General features: G+C 29.7%; 1 protein-coding gene across 3 annotated transcripts in view; it reads right to left on the bottom strand.

The window, feature by feature from the left end:
- Positions 1 to 1,740: 1,740 nt before the first annotated feature.
- The window catches only part of mcc (MCC regulator of WNT signaling pathway), a 120,957-nt gene continuing 109,941 nt past the window's right edge, over positions 1,741 to 12,756 (bottom strand). For all 3 annotated transcript variants that reach the window (XM_081366182.1, XM_081366184.1, XM_081366183.1), the window contains 4 exons: positions 10,319 to 10,522; positions 9,422 to 9,513; positions 8,389 to 8,511; positions 1,741 to 4,498 (listed from right to left, as the gene is read on the bottom strand). In XM_081366182.1, the coding sequence (XP_081222308.1) occupies positions 4,318 to 4,498; positions 8,389 to 8,511; positions 9,422 to 9,513; positions 10,319 to 10,522 (600 nt within the window). In that variant the 3' untranslated portion in view covers positions 1,741 to 4,317. The remainder of the gene's footprint in view (positions 4,499 to 8,388; positions 8,512 to 9,421; positions 9,514 to 10,318; positions 10,523 to 12,756) is intronic.

Genomic DNA, 12,756 nt, shown 5'->3' with positions numbered 1-12,756 from the left:
CACTCTCTTGGGACATCAGAGACTTATTTTACATCTGGTGAAAAGGGCATTATACCACCGCTTTAAAATAGAAATCTTTTGTAACATTATCCAAAACGCTTCAAAAGTTTGGGGTCAGTCATTTTTTTCTTTCTTTAAAAAAAAAAAGTTTTATTCAGCATGAATGATATAAAAACAATTATTGTAAAGATTTATATTAGATTTTTTTTTTTTTGCATTTTTGCATAAATATGGTTCTTTTTTTAAACTTTATTCATCAAAGAATCCTAAAAAAGTATCATGTTATAAAAAAAAATTAAGCTGCACAACATATTTCCAACATTGATAATAAATTACGCTTGTAATGACAGAGACAAATCAGACACAGCCTTTCCTGCAGGCGAACTGATCTATAAATGAACACGCATCCCAGAACATTGTGTGATTTACTGTCTTGTGTCTTTCAATTCTTTTTTTATTTGATATAAATAAACTTATCAATTTGATGGCAGATCCAGAAAGGTTCAAACGACAATCACCACTGACAATAACGTGATATGATGAGCGATCGTTAGATTTAATCAGCGTGATTTACTGCAGTGCTTTTTCTCTGAGTTGGTCAGAACAGAAGTGGATGTTACTTCATCAGAGGACAAATTCTTATGCTGATCATATTTCCATAAAGTATAATCTGTGATTGCAAACGCCAGGATCCACACCAGCGACTGACAGCCGCACATTCTCCTCTAAACATCGGATTCATCCGCGCTGTGCCGAGCCGAGACACAACCCACGTACAGCTGATCATCCCGCAAATAACTGCAGTTGCAGATTTAGAACAGAGAGGGCGACAAAGAGGAAAAACTACAGACTGCAGCTTTAAAGATACATGGCAGATTATTGCTGTGTAATGAAAATGCATAAATACTATTTTCAATTTTTATATGAAATATATATTTTCCAGAATATGTTAATAAGCAATGGACGCCTCATAATGAGATGATTCGAAAGAAGAAAGCTGATGGTTCATTTCCAGCTTCCGGTTTCATTCTGCCATTCACTCACCATTTTACCCATGTGTGTGTGTGTGTGTGTGTGTGTGTGTGATTCGGACTACATGCTCTGTGTAGAAGTGTACTGTAAAAGTTACTTTAACCCTGGAAATTAACATTTATATTAATAATCAATATTGAGTGTTCACAGGAATTACTGATTAATTGATTGTAATGTTAATGTAGATACAACAAGTTAATCCGGTTAACTGATCCAAATATTCATAAAAAGTTATGAATAATTATTAATATTTCCCTTTCGAGCTAATTTGCAACTCTTTATATATTCACATAGAAAACGGCTGATTTACATTGGACTAATATTCCACTGTTTTTACTGTATGGGTTAGGGTTAGGGTTTGTCAAATTAATGCAGTCTTGATGAGCAGAAGAGACTTCTTTCAAAAACATTAAAAATAATAATGTTTCAAACTTTTATTAAAATTATAAATTTATATAATTATAAAAAAATATTATTTAATGTATTTTTTTTATTTCTCCACTTTGAAACATGACGCACTCAGAGTGTATCATGAATGCGCATGAATTATCAGTGCATGTTTTTCTAAGGAAAAAAGTAGATTTTTTAAACGTTTCATGAAAAATCTTTCATTAAAACCTATATGTTTCTCAGTTGAATATGAAATATTATCTGGAATAATAGAATAAAGTTTAAATACAAATGAGGGAATAACGGGAGCATTTACATGAAGTGTTGCATTATTTCTTTATTATATAAACAAATACATTCTGTATTAAAATAAAACAAAACGATTGCAAAGATTTGATTCATAAACAGATCTGTGCAAATAAAGTACAATTCACAAACCCCTTTATAGTTTCTCCAGCCAGGATATGAATATACTTTTCATAAAAGGAAGGACAAGCATCTCATAGTCTTTAAATCATCTCTTATAATCGTTCCCGCTTTCACTACATCGCCTTTATTTACTGATGCAGAGTCAAACCATGAGGAAGTAAATCATTGACATCTGAATCTGCGTTATGAATGATGGATTATTGTATTAAATGCTCGGTCCAATGACAGAATGCATTTCTATTGCATTGAATATTTCACCAAATGTCAAGCACAGTCATTAGTGATAAATGTGAATGAAAACCATGTATGCATAATAACCATTAAGGAGGTCGTGACGTCAACACTGGATCGCTGACGTGTGGAGCTCAAGCGCGTGAACGGTTGCAATATCATATAAAACTGGAGTTTGAGGTCTTGATACTCAGCAGAGAGAAATAAAAACTCAAGGCAATGCGGTGAAAGTGCGTCTGGTGTTGAGGACAATCAAACCTGTGTTTGTGCATAAACGGAAATGTGAGATTTGTTGATACTGGGATTTTACACTCTGGATGCAAACGAAGACAACATGAACATTTCACACAAAAATGTCATTTTTCCAGCCAAAAGAAAAAAAAAAAAATGTTTTAGATGTTCATAATTACTCGTTTTTTTATGCATTGCACTTTGTAAAAAAAAAAAAAAAAAAAAATTCTTGGAATTTGCATTAATCTGGAATCAGGAAAAGGAAAAATGTAATTCTCATGTGAACAAATGAACTTTTCTCTGAAGAAAGATGATATGAGTCTGGAACAGCAGGAATGTGAACGGAGACAATTCTGACAAATGGTGATCAATGCAAAAGATTGACAGATATTATATGAATTCATGCCTGGGATTTAAATGTGACACTCAAATTTGACAAAAATGTTAAGACTTTACATTGTTGCAACTAAACGAGTTAACATGGACTAACAACGAACATCAACTCCACTGCATTTATCAATCTTAGTTAATGTTAATTTCAACATTTACTAATACAGTTTAACCCTCTGGAGGTCTGAGCGTGACAAAATTTATGTTTTTTCCCCAATTAAATGCATGTTTTATATAATGATTTTTTTTTTACATATATTTTGTATTTTTAGGTACTAAATTATATTAATGCTGTATTTATAATCCATTTATTCACTTTTTGAGCATAGACCTGAACATGAAATCTCCATCTTGAACGCTTTGACTCTCAGACTGAAGTTTGGTCTCTTTTTAAAGAAGATACATGGCCAGATTATTGCTGATGTGTTATGAAAAATGCATAAATACTATTTTCAATTTTTATATGAAATATTGATTTTCCAAAACATAAGCCATAAATCTAAACAAGTTGTGTTCAAATGTGAGGCTGATATCTCCAAAGCTGGTCTTTCAGTGAGATGTTGTTCGGCTGCAGTACCAAACGCTTCCACTAGAGGAAACTCGTCTCTCATTCATTTCCATTTTTGATGTCAAGGAGCTCAAGTGTGATTTTTTTGTGTTCACATATCAAGTTCATACGAAGTTTCGTAACATTCCAATAATGAAAAGAAATCCTAAAAAAACAAAACGTAACATTTTTCAGGCAAAAATGACCAAGAGCTCCAGAGGGATAAACTCTGTTAACGCAGTGTCAACGTTGCATTTTTATTAATTAACGTTAACAAAGATGAATAAATACAGAGTATTGTTAATGTTTTGTTCATGAATGCATTAATTACACGAGACCTTACTGTAAAAGTGTTCCTGATAAAATAACACACAGATCCTGATAAAGAATCAACGCAAGTGGAGTTTCAGTTTATGAAGTTTATAATTTATACATTCTACAGATCTGAAGTGTGTAAATCTGTTCAGCCTCAATTTAGTCATTTATATTTCAGAGTAGTTCATAAACTTTCTGTAAATGATGAGTTTTCATCTGTGGCTCATTCTCAATTATTGCTGAAAAACCTAAAACTTCTCTGCATTCTGGCTGTGTAATGTCTCTAACTAAACCAGGTCTGAGTCAGTATTGAGTCCTGATTTAACATGTCCATTTCAGTCGGTTTAAATAATTATGAATGGAGGATTTATGTTGTGTTCAGCTCACCTCATCATATTTACTAACAAAAGCATAAAACTAGTCTTTGTCGACCTCATAATTACAAACTGGAAAAACGAAGCGGTATAAAACACGTGACGAGACTCACACTTGACCCGTCGCTTCATGTCTCGTATGAGTTATGGAATATTTAATAACTGTTCTGTATCCTGACAGTCACTATAAACAGTTTTTGCATGTAAAAGAGCAGCGTGAACATTCTGATAAACGTCTTCTTTTGGGTTCCTCAGAATAAACGATGGTTTCTGTCTGAGATTCCTCTCGTGTTTTGATTTGTTGGTGAAGGATCCTGTAATATAGTAGGAAACGTCCCGCAGCGCGCGCGTGTGTGTGTGTGTGTGTGTGTGTGTGTATCAGAGCGAGGTCTCGTTGGTGTGTGGTCGAGACGTCTCCTCCTCCAGAAGAGCGATTCGCTGTTTCAACATTCGCACCTGCGTCTCGTGTCGCTCCACCATCGACATCATCTGAGACTCCAGCTTCTTCAGCTTGTTCTGATGCTTCTTCTTGGCTTTCTCGTACGCGGCCACCAGATTACTGCGCGCACACACACACACACACACACACACACACACACACACACACACACACACACACTGCATGAGCTGAGACACTTATGCAAGTAAAAAAACAAATGCCACATGTTTTTGAAACAAAAGCTTGTTGAATTGCACTACTTGAAAAACAAATATGCATTGCATTAATAACCCTGCTTGCATTTTTATGGGCTGAAATTCAACATGGTCGTATATTTAAGATGTGAATATCTCAATTCAAAACATCCGGGAACGGCAGGAATAACAGTCGAGAACCGATTCATAATCTGAAATGTGAATGCAATGGATGAAAACAATAGATGAAAAACTTAAACATAAAATTAAATAAAAATGAGAAACATTGCTTTGGCAAAAAACAGATGCAACAATTACAATAAATAAAAGCTAATTAGAACTATTAAAAAAATGTAAAAATTTTTTTATAAAAATGACAGAAGTTCATAACATGAAAAATGAAAACTTAAAAAAACTTAAAAGAAAACAACTGAAAGAACCTGAAGTACTAAAATTACTAAAAAATAAAATTTAATTAGAGGTAAATAGAAATATTTAAAAACCAATAAAAATGAAAAAACTAAAGAACAACAACAACAAAAAACACCACAAAATCTTAAACGTAAAAAGTTAATGAAAATTAGAAATGAAGTTGAAGTAATAAAATCACTAAAACAAATAAATACGTAAAAAAAACTAATAAAAATTACAAAAAGCACATAAAATAAAATATAAAAATAGATGAAAAACAAACAAACAGTTTTAAAAATGAGAAACATTGCTTTGGCAACAAACTGAAGTATGAAAATTACAATAAAAAAAAGCTAATTAGAGCTATTAAAAAATGGATAAAAATGACAAAAGTCCATAAAATGACAAAACTTAAACATAAAGAAATGGAAAAAAAATTTGAAAAATTCCTGTCAGCTAACTGAAATGAGCTGAAGTACTAAAATTACTAAAACTAACATGAAATTTTTTAAGATAAATAGAAATATTTTAAAACTAATAAAAATGACAAAAGCACAGAACAAAAAACTAATATTAGACAAAATCTTAAATATAAAAAAGTTGATGAAAATTAGAAATTAAGTTGAAGTACTGAAATGAAAATAAAAATAAAATAAAATCAGACAAATAAAAGTCTATAAAAAAAAGTAAAAGACAATTTGAAAAATTGCTGTCAACTAACTGAAGTACTAAAATTACTAAAAATGAAATAAAATTAGATAAATAGAAATATTCAAAAACTAATAAAATAACAAAAGCACAGAACAAAAAACGTAAAAAATGTTTAAAAAGTTGATGAAAATTAGAAATGAAGTAGAAGTATTAAAATTACTAAAACTAAAATAAAAAACAGAGATAAATAAAAACAAAAGAACAAATGAAAATGACAAAAAGCACATCAAATAAAATATGAAAATTAGATAAAAAAATAAAAAAATATAAAATGAGAAACACTGATTTGCAACTGAGGTACAAAAATGACAATAACTAAAACTTAAATATGAACTATTAAAAAAATGAATCAAAATGACAAAAGTCCATAAAATGAAAAAAAAAAACTTAAAACTTACAAGAAAATTAGAAAAGCTCCTGTCAACTGAAACAAGTCAACTGTAATTTTAGTACATTAAGTACTAAAATTACTAAAACTATTTTTTTAGATAAATAGAAATATTTTAAAACTAATAAAAATGACAAAAACACAGAACAAAAAACTAATATTAGACAAAATCTTAAACATAAAAAAGTTGATGAAAATTTTAAATTAAGCTGAAGTACTAAAATAAAAAATAAATAAAATAAAATCAGAGATAAATACAAATGTAAAAAAGTCTATAAAATTAAAAAATGTAAAAAAAATGTAAAAGACAATTTGAAAAATTGCTGTCAACTAACTGAAGTACTAAAATTACTAAAACTGAAATAAAATTAGAGATAAATAGAAATATTTAAAAACTAATAAAATAACAAAAGCACAGAACAAAAAACTTAAAAAATGTTTAAAAAGTTGATGAAAATTAGAAATGAAGTAGAAGTATTAAAATTACTAAAACTAAAATAAAAACAGAGATAAATAAAAACAAAAAAAACGAATGAAAATGACAAAAAGCACATAAAATAAAATATGAAAATTAGATAAAAAATAAAAAAATGTAAAATGAGAAACACTGATTTGCAACAAACTGAGGTACAAAAATGACAATAACTAAAACATGAACTATTAAAAAAATGAATCAAAATGACAAAAGGCCATAAAATGAAAATAAATAAATAAACCAACTTAAAACTTACGTGAAAGAAAATTAGAAAAACTCGTCAACTAACTGAAACAAGCTTAAGTACTAAAATTACTAAAACTGAAATAAAATTAGAGATAAATAGAAATATTTAATATTAGACAAAATCTTAAACGTAAAAAAGTTTATGAACATTAGAAATCAAGTGTTTAAATCACTAAAACTTTAAATCACAACCAATTAAAGCTAAATGGAACTATCAATAAAGAATAAAAATGACAAAAGCACATAGAATAAAATATATATATAAAAAATATTTAAAAAAACTCAAATGAAAATGAGAAACACTGCCTTGGTAACAAACAAGTTTGTACTAAAATTATTAAAACTGAAATAATAAATCAAAACTGTATAGAAATATAAAAAACCTAATAAAATTATGAAAACACAGAACAAAAAAACAAAGCAAATGTTGGAAAATATCTTAAACGTAAAAAAGTTGATGAAAAGTTGAAGTACTAAAATTACAAAAACTAAAATGAAAACAGATAAATAAAAACTGAAGAAAATGACAAAAAATAAAATAAAATATAAAAATTTGATGAAAATGAAATGAAGGGTTAACCCTAAATGGAAATATGAAAATACTCAAATCACTAAAAAATAAATAAAATCACAATAAATTAAAGCTAAATAGAACAATTAAAAAAGAATAAAAACAACAAAAAAGCACATAGAATAAAATATAAATATTAGACAAAAAAGATTAAAAATGACAAAGCACTTAAAATAAAATAAAGATTGAACGTAAAAAAATAGAAATAAATAGACTAAAATAGAAATAAATTTAAGCTAAATAAAAATATAAAAAAAATAATAAAAATAACAAACGCACATGGAAAAAATTGCTACAACTTAAAATAAAAATCTACAAATCAAAGCTTATTTTAAATCATAACACATATTATAATGGTATAAAGACAACACTAGAACAACACACACACTGATTCAGAAAGGACGCCTGCAGTGAGTGTGTTCAGGCAGCAGGGGGCGTGTGGTGGTGATGATGAACATCTGGACTGGATTCTTCAGGAGTGTTTGATCAGGGTTGGAACTTCATAAAGAAACTCAGGACTGGATTTGAGGAACGCTGATCTACAGCTTCTGAATCCTGTCATCACTTACAATCAAATAAGTGTTTGTGTGTGTGTGTGTGTGTGTGTGTGTGTGTGTGAGTGAGTGTGTGTGTGTGTGTGTGTGTGTGTGTGTGTGTGTGTGTGTGTGTGTGTGTGTGTGTGTGTGTGAGAGTGTGAGAGTGTGAGTGAGTGTGTGTGTGTGTGTGTGTGTGTGTGTGTGTGTGAGAGTGTGAGTGAGTGAGTGAGTGAGTGTGTGTGTGTGTGTGTGTGTGTGTGTGTGAGAGTGTGAGTGAGTGAGTGAGTGAGTGAGTGAGTGTGTGTGTGTGTGTGTGTGTGTGTGTGTGTGTGTGTGTGTGAGAGTGTGAGTGAGTGAGTGAGTGAGTGTGTGTGTGTGTGTGTGTGTGTGTGAGTGAGTGAGTGAGTGAGTGAGTGAGTGAGTGAGTGAGTGAGTGTGTGTGTGTGTGTGTGTGTGTGTGTGTGTGTGTGTGTGGTACCTGTTTGCTCGTTTAAGGTCGTTAACGAACTCCGCTGACTGCTGATGACGGACTTCACTGCTCTTAGTGAGTCGCTCTAACGCAGAGACCAACTCCTGAACACGAGCCTTCAGCTTCTTCTCTCTGCAACACACACACACACACACACACACACACACACACACACACACACAAATGAACGCCAGTGCTGTTATTGTACTAAACTATTAAAATGGTCTTTGTTAACTGAAATAAAATATACCGGTAATTATTGCATGTAAAACTTGCAGTGGCAACTTACAAAAATAAGGTAAATTACAAAAATTACTAAAACTGAAATAAATAAATTAAAACTTTGAAAATAAAAATGAAATTAAAACTAGAAAAAGGAAATATTAAAAAAGAATAAAAAATACAAAAAAGGAATAATAAAATAAACCCTTATATAAACACAAAAAATACATTTAAAAAAAGTTTTTTTAAATGTATTTTATTAATTTTATCCACCGTCAGTTCTTTTGCTGTAAAATCTTTACTGATTTTTATCAAATAAACAAAAACTTTAATACTGTCAGAAATATTTTAACACGAACACTTACTGTACTCAACGCTTACTTGATTATCCAGACATCTTATCTTTTTTTATATATCACGAGTATCAAATATGATCATCAGGCTTTTGAGAAAGGTTTATTTGTTCATCTCTCAATCATCATTAAATTGCATTGCATTATATGTTTTAGATATATTATTGGCAGATATTGATATTTATATGCATTTTATGTAAGTATCTGCTGTACTGTTATAAAGATCTCATTGATTTACATTACAAGCATCAGAATTTCATCTTACTTTTTGTCAAATGGCATATTTTTGCTTAGTTTCAGTCTCTGAAATAGAATAAAACGGAGCTGTTCCTCCATATTCTCATTATTTCATACTATATATATATGCCATAAAAGTCTGATGGATCAAATATGATAAAAAAAAAAAACTTTTCTTTTTTAAATCATTTTGAATATTTGTCTATTAGATGTGTTAGACGAGTGCTGACCTCCTGAGGGCGCCGGTGAGCTCCGCTGCGAGATCACTGTCACTCAAACTCCTCAGATCACACAGACTGATCGCTGGAGAATCCCCCGAGTCCTGCGCACACACACACACACACACACACACACACACACACACACACACACACACACACACACACACACACACACACACACACACACACACACACACACACACAATGTTTCTTTCAGGGCTTTCAGAGCTTAAAACTTCCTCTCCAATCTCCATATCTAAATATTAATTATTAACTAAACAGTTCAATCAGACAATATTTATGATGGACAGTTTCATAGCAATCAAGTTTTATGCAAAACATTATTTGCATATTTAATAATTAGTGGAAACACAAGAACAGACAAAATTGTTTATGTTGCTCTTTTGAAAGGTGCTTTATACATTGCATTCAAGGTTTAGATATTTGACAATTAATAATGCATAAATGCAAAATGCAAACCTTGAATGCAACGTAAAGCGTCAGATAAATGCATGACTGTAAACGCAACTATCGCAGTAATAATAAGACGCTCTCGCTCACTCTCACGCTCTCGCTCAGTCTTATACACTCACACTCTCAGTCTCACACTCACGCGCTAGCTCACTCACACGCTCTCGCTCACACACATGCTTACTCTCACTCTCACACACACTCTCACACACTCACTCTCTCACGTGCTCGCTCGCTCACCCCCCATTAACGCTCACTCTCACACACTCACACTCTCACTCTCACACACTCACGTGCTCGCTCGCTCACTCTCACTCTCACACACTCACGCACTCGCTCACTCTCTCTCACACTCACTCACTCTCTCTCACACTCTCTCACACTCATAGACAGATGGATAGTTGTGTTGACACTGATTGTGTAGTTGTTGTGTACCTTGGCGCTCGTGTGTTCTCCTCCAGCGCTGGAGTTGAGTGATCGGCGTCTCTGTTCCTGATGCTCCTCCACCTCAGACTTCAGGAGCTCGATGTGCACCAGATACGCCTGTTCCTGAGCCTCACGCGTGCTCAACTTCAGCTCCAGAGCCTTCTTCTCCTTCTCCAGCAGATACAGATGAGCCTTGAGCTCCGCCATCTCCTCCTGCACACAAACACACACGCACGTCATGTGAGACTGTGCACTCACAGAGCTTTTATAAGCTTGTATAGAATAATAAAAAAAAACTATCTAAATAAAACAGTACTAAATATGTAATATTTTCAACAAAAGTAAAATAATTGTTAAATAATCAAAATATAAGTAATTTTTTTTAGAAATAAGTAAAAAAATATTATTGAAATTAAAATAAAATAATTTTAATTAAAAAAACACTTAAATATAAGAAATATTATGAAAATGACAAATATTAATTAATTTTAATAGCATAAAATAATGCTTTCTAAAAATTAAACAAATCAATTAAAACGTAAATAAATGATTTTAAGAACAAATATAAAATATATATAAAAAAACAAAGAAATGTGAACATTATATATTTTGTATAACAAAAGTAAATTTAATTATTTTAAAATAATACAAATAAAGCGCAAAAATATTGAATTTATGAAAAAATGAAAAATATGAATTATTTTAAAAGAATAAAAATAAAACATTTACAAAAATATGAAAAATTAATTAAATTAAATGATACAAATGAAACACTTAAATATTTTTAAATTTTTTGAAATAAATTAAAATGTAAAAAAAAATACTTAAAAATATGAAACGTTATGAAAACATGAAAATATTTGAAATAACATTAAAATAAGTAAATATATATAAAAAAATTGAAAACAAATAATAATAATAAAAACCCTTTTGTTTTCATTTAACCGTCATAAAAGAACAGCGAACATGAATGTGTTGATGATAGTTTATTAAAATTGATCTGAATAGTTTGGGAATCTCAGAAATTAACCCACTGCAACTGTTCTAGATCAATCTCTGATTGATTCCTTCAGTCTTTCACACTGATCTGGTGAAGAAATGTCAGCTGACAGAGCCGTTCGTATCTAAACTGATCTCACGACTCACGAGATTTCAAATGCCAAAGCTGAAGGTCACGGACAGAAGAAACAAGAAGAAACAAGAGTTGATGGAGAACGAGAGCAGATTAAACCAGGAAACCATGAAACTGAGAGTCAGACGTGTGAAACGCCTTCATCCGCTGTCGTTTCTCTATAAACACACATCATCAGACTAAACCTCACACACTTATACATGTAATCCTGAGATTCACTTTTTTTTGTGCATCATTATTCCATATAGCACATATATCCATATCCATGTGAATCCGTCACTTTGTGAGTCGATGAACCGCTAATAATTATTTATATATTATTTAATAAAAAAGTTAAACTTAAAAAAAGTAAAATATGAAAAATATAAATATAGTTTTTTAACAAAAGTAAAATAATTTAAAAAATAATCAAAATAAAACACTTAGAGTATGAAATGTGAAAATATGAATTATATTTTTTATATAATTCATTCAAGTATTTATTAGTAAAATAAATGAATTTAAAATAATAAAAATACAAAACTTACTAAAATATTATGAAAACGTAAAAATTTAAATAAAATAAATATTTGAAAAAAAAAACTAAAATATAAGAAATGTTATGACTGTCAAATATAAATTATATTTTAATAGAATTAAAATAATACACTTACTAAAAATTAAACAAATCAATTAAAATGAATTTCATGAATTTAAATAATTTTAAGAACAAATATAAAAAACAAAAAATATTTTTTTAAAAACATATTTGATATAACAAAAGTAAATATTTAAAAATTTAAAAGGAAATTATTTTAAAATAATCAAAATAAATAAAAATGATAAATTTATGAAAATATAAAAAAATATGGGTTGTATTTTCAAGTAAAATCAACGATTTTAACATCATAAAAAATAAAACATTTACAAAAATATGAAAAATTAAATCGAATGAAAATAAAATGAAAATGATGTGAAAAGAAATACTGTTAGAGTGCGGTGTGGATTGTTTCTCTGGTACCTTCATAGCCACAGTCTCCTGCATGAGCATTATATTTTTAATACGAGTAAAATAAATACATTTAAAGTAATAAAAATGAAAAATTTACTAAAAATATGAAATATTATGAAAACATGAAAAAATAATTACAAAATTTTAATAAAATAAAAAATACATTAAAATAAAATATATATTTTTAAAACACTAAAATATAAGAAATGTTATAAAAATGCAAATATGAATTATATTTTAATAGCATACAAATATTAAAATAATATGCTTACTAAAAATGAAACAAATCAATTAAAATGAAAATAAATAATTTTAAGAACAAAT

Source organism: Scardinius erythrophthalmus (genome assembly GCF_964197995.2).
Source record: "Scardinius erythrophthalmus genome assembly, chromosome: 5".
Taxonomy (NCBI): domain Eukaryota; kingdom Metazoa; phylum Chordata; class Actinopteri; order Cypriniformes; family Leuciscidae; genus Scardinius; species Scardinius erythrophthalmus.
The sequence above is the reverse complement of the archived record's forward strand: the minus strand, read 5'-3'. Positions and strand labels throughout refer to the sequence as shown.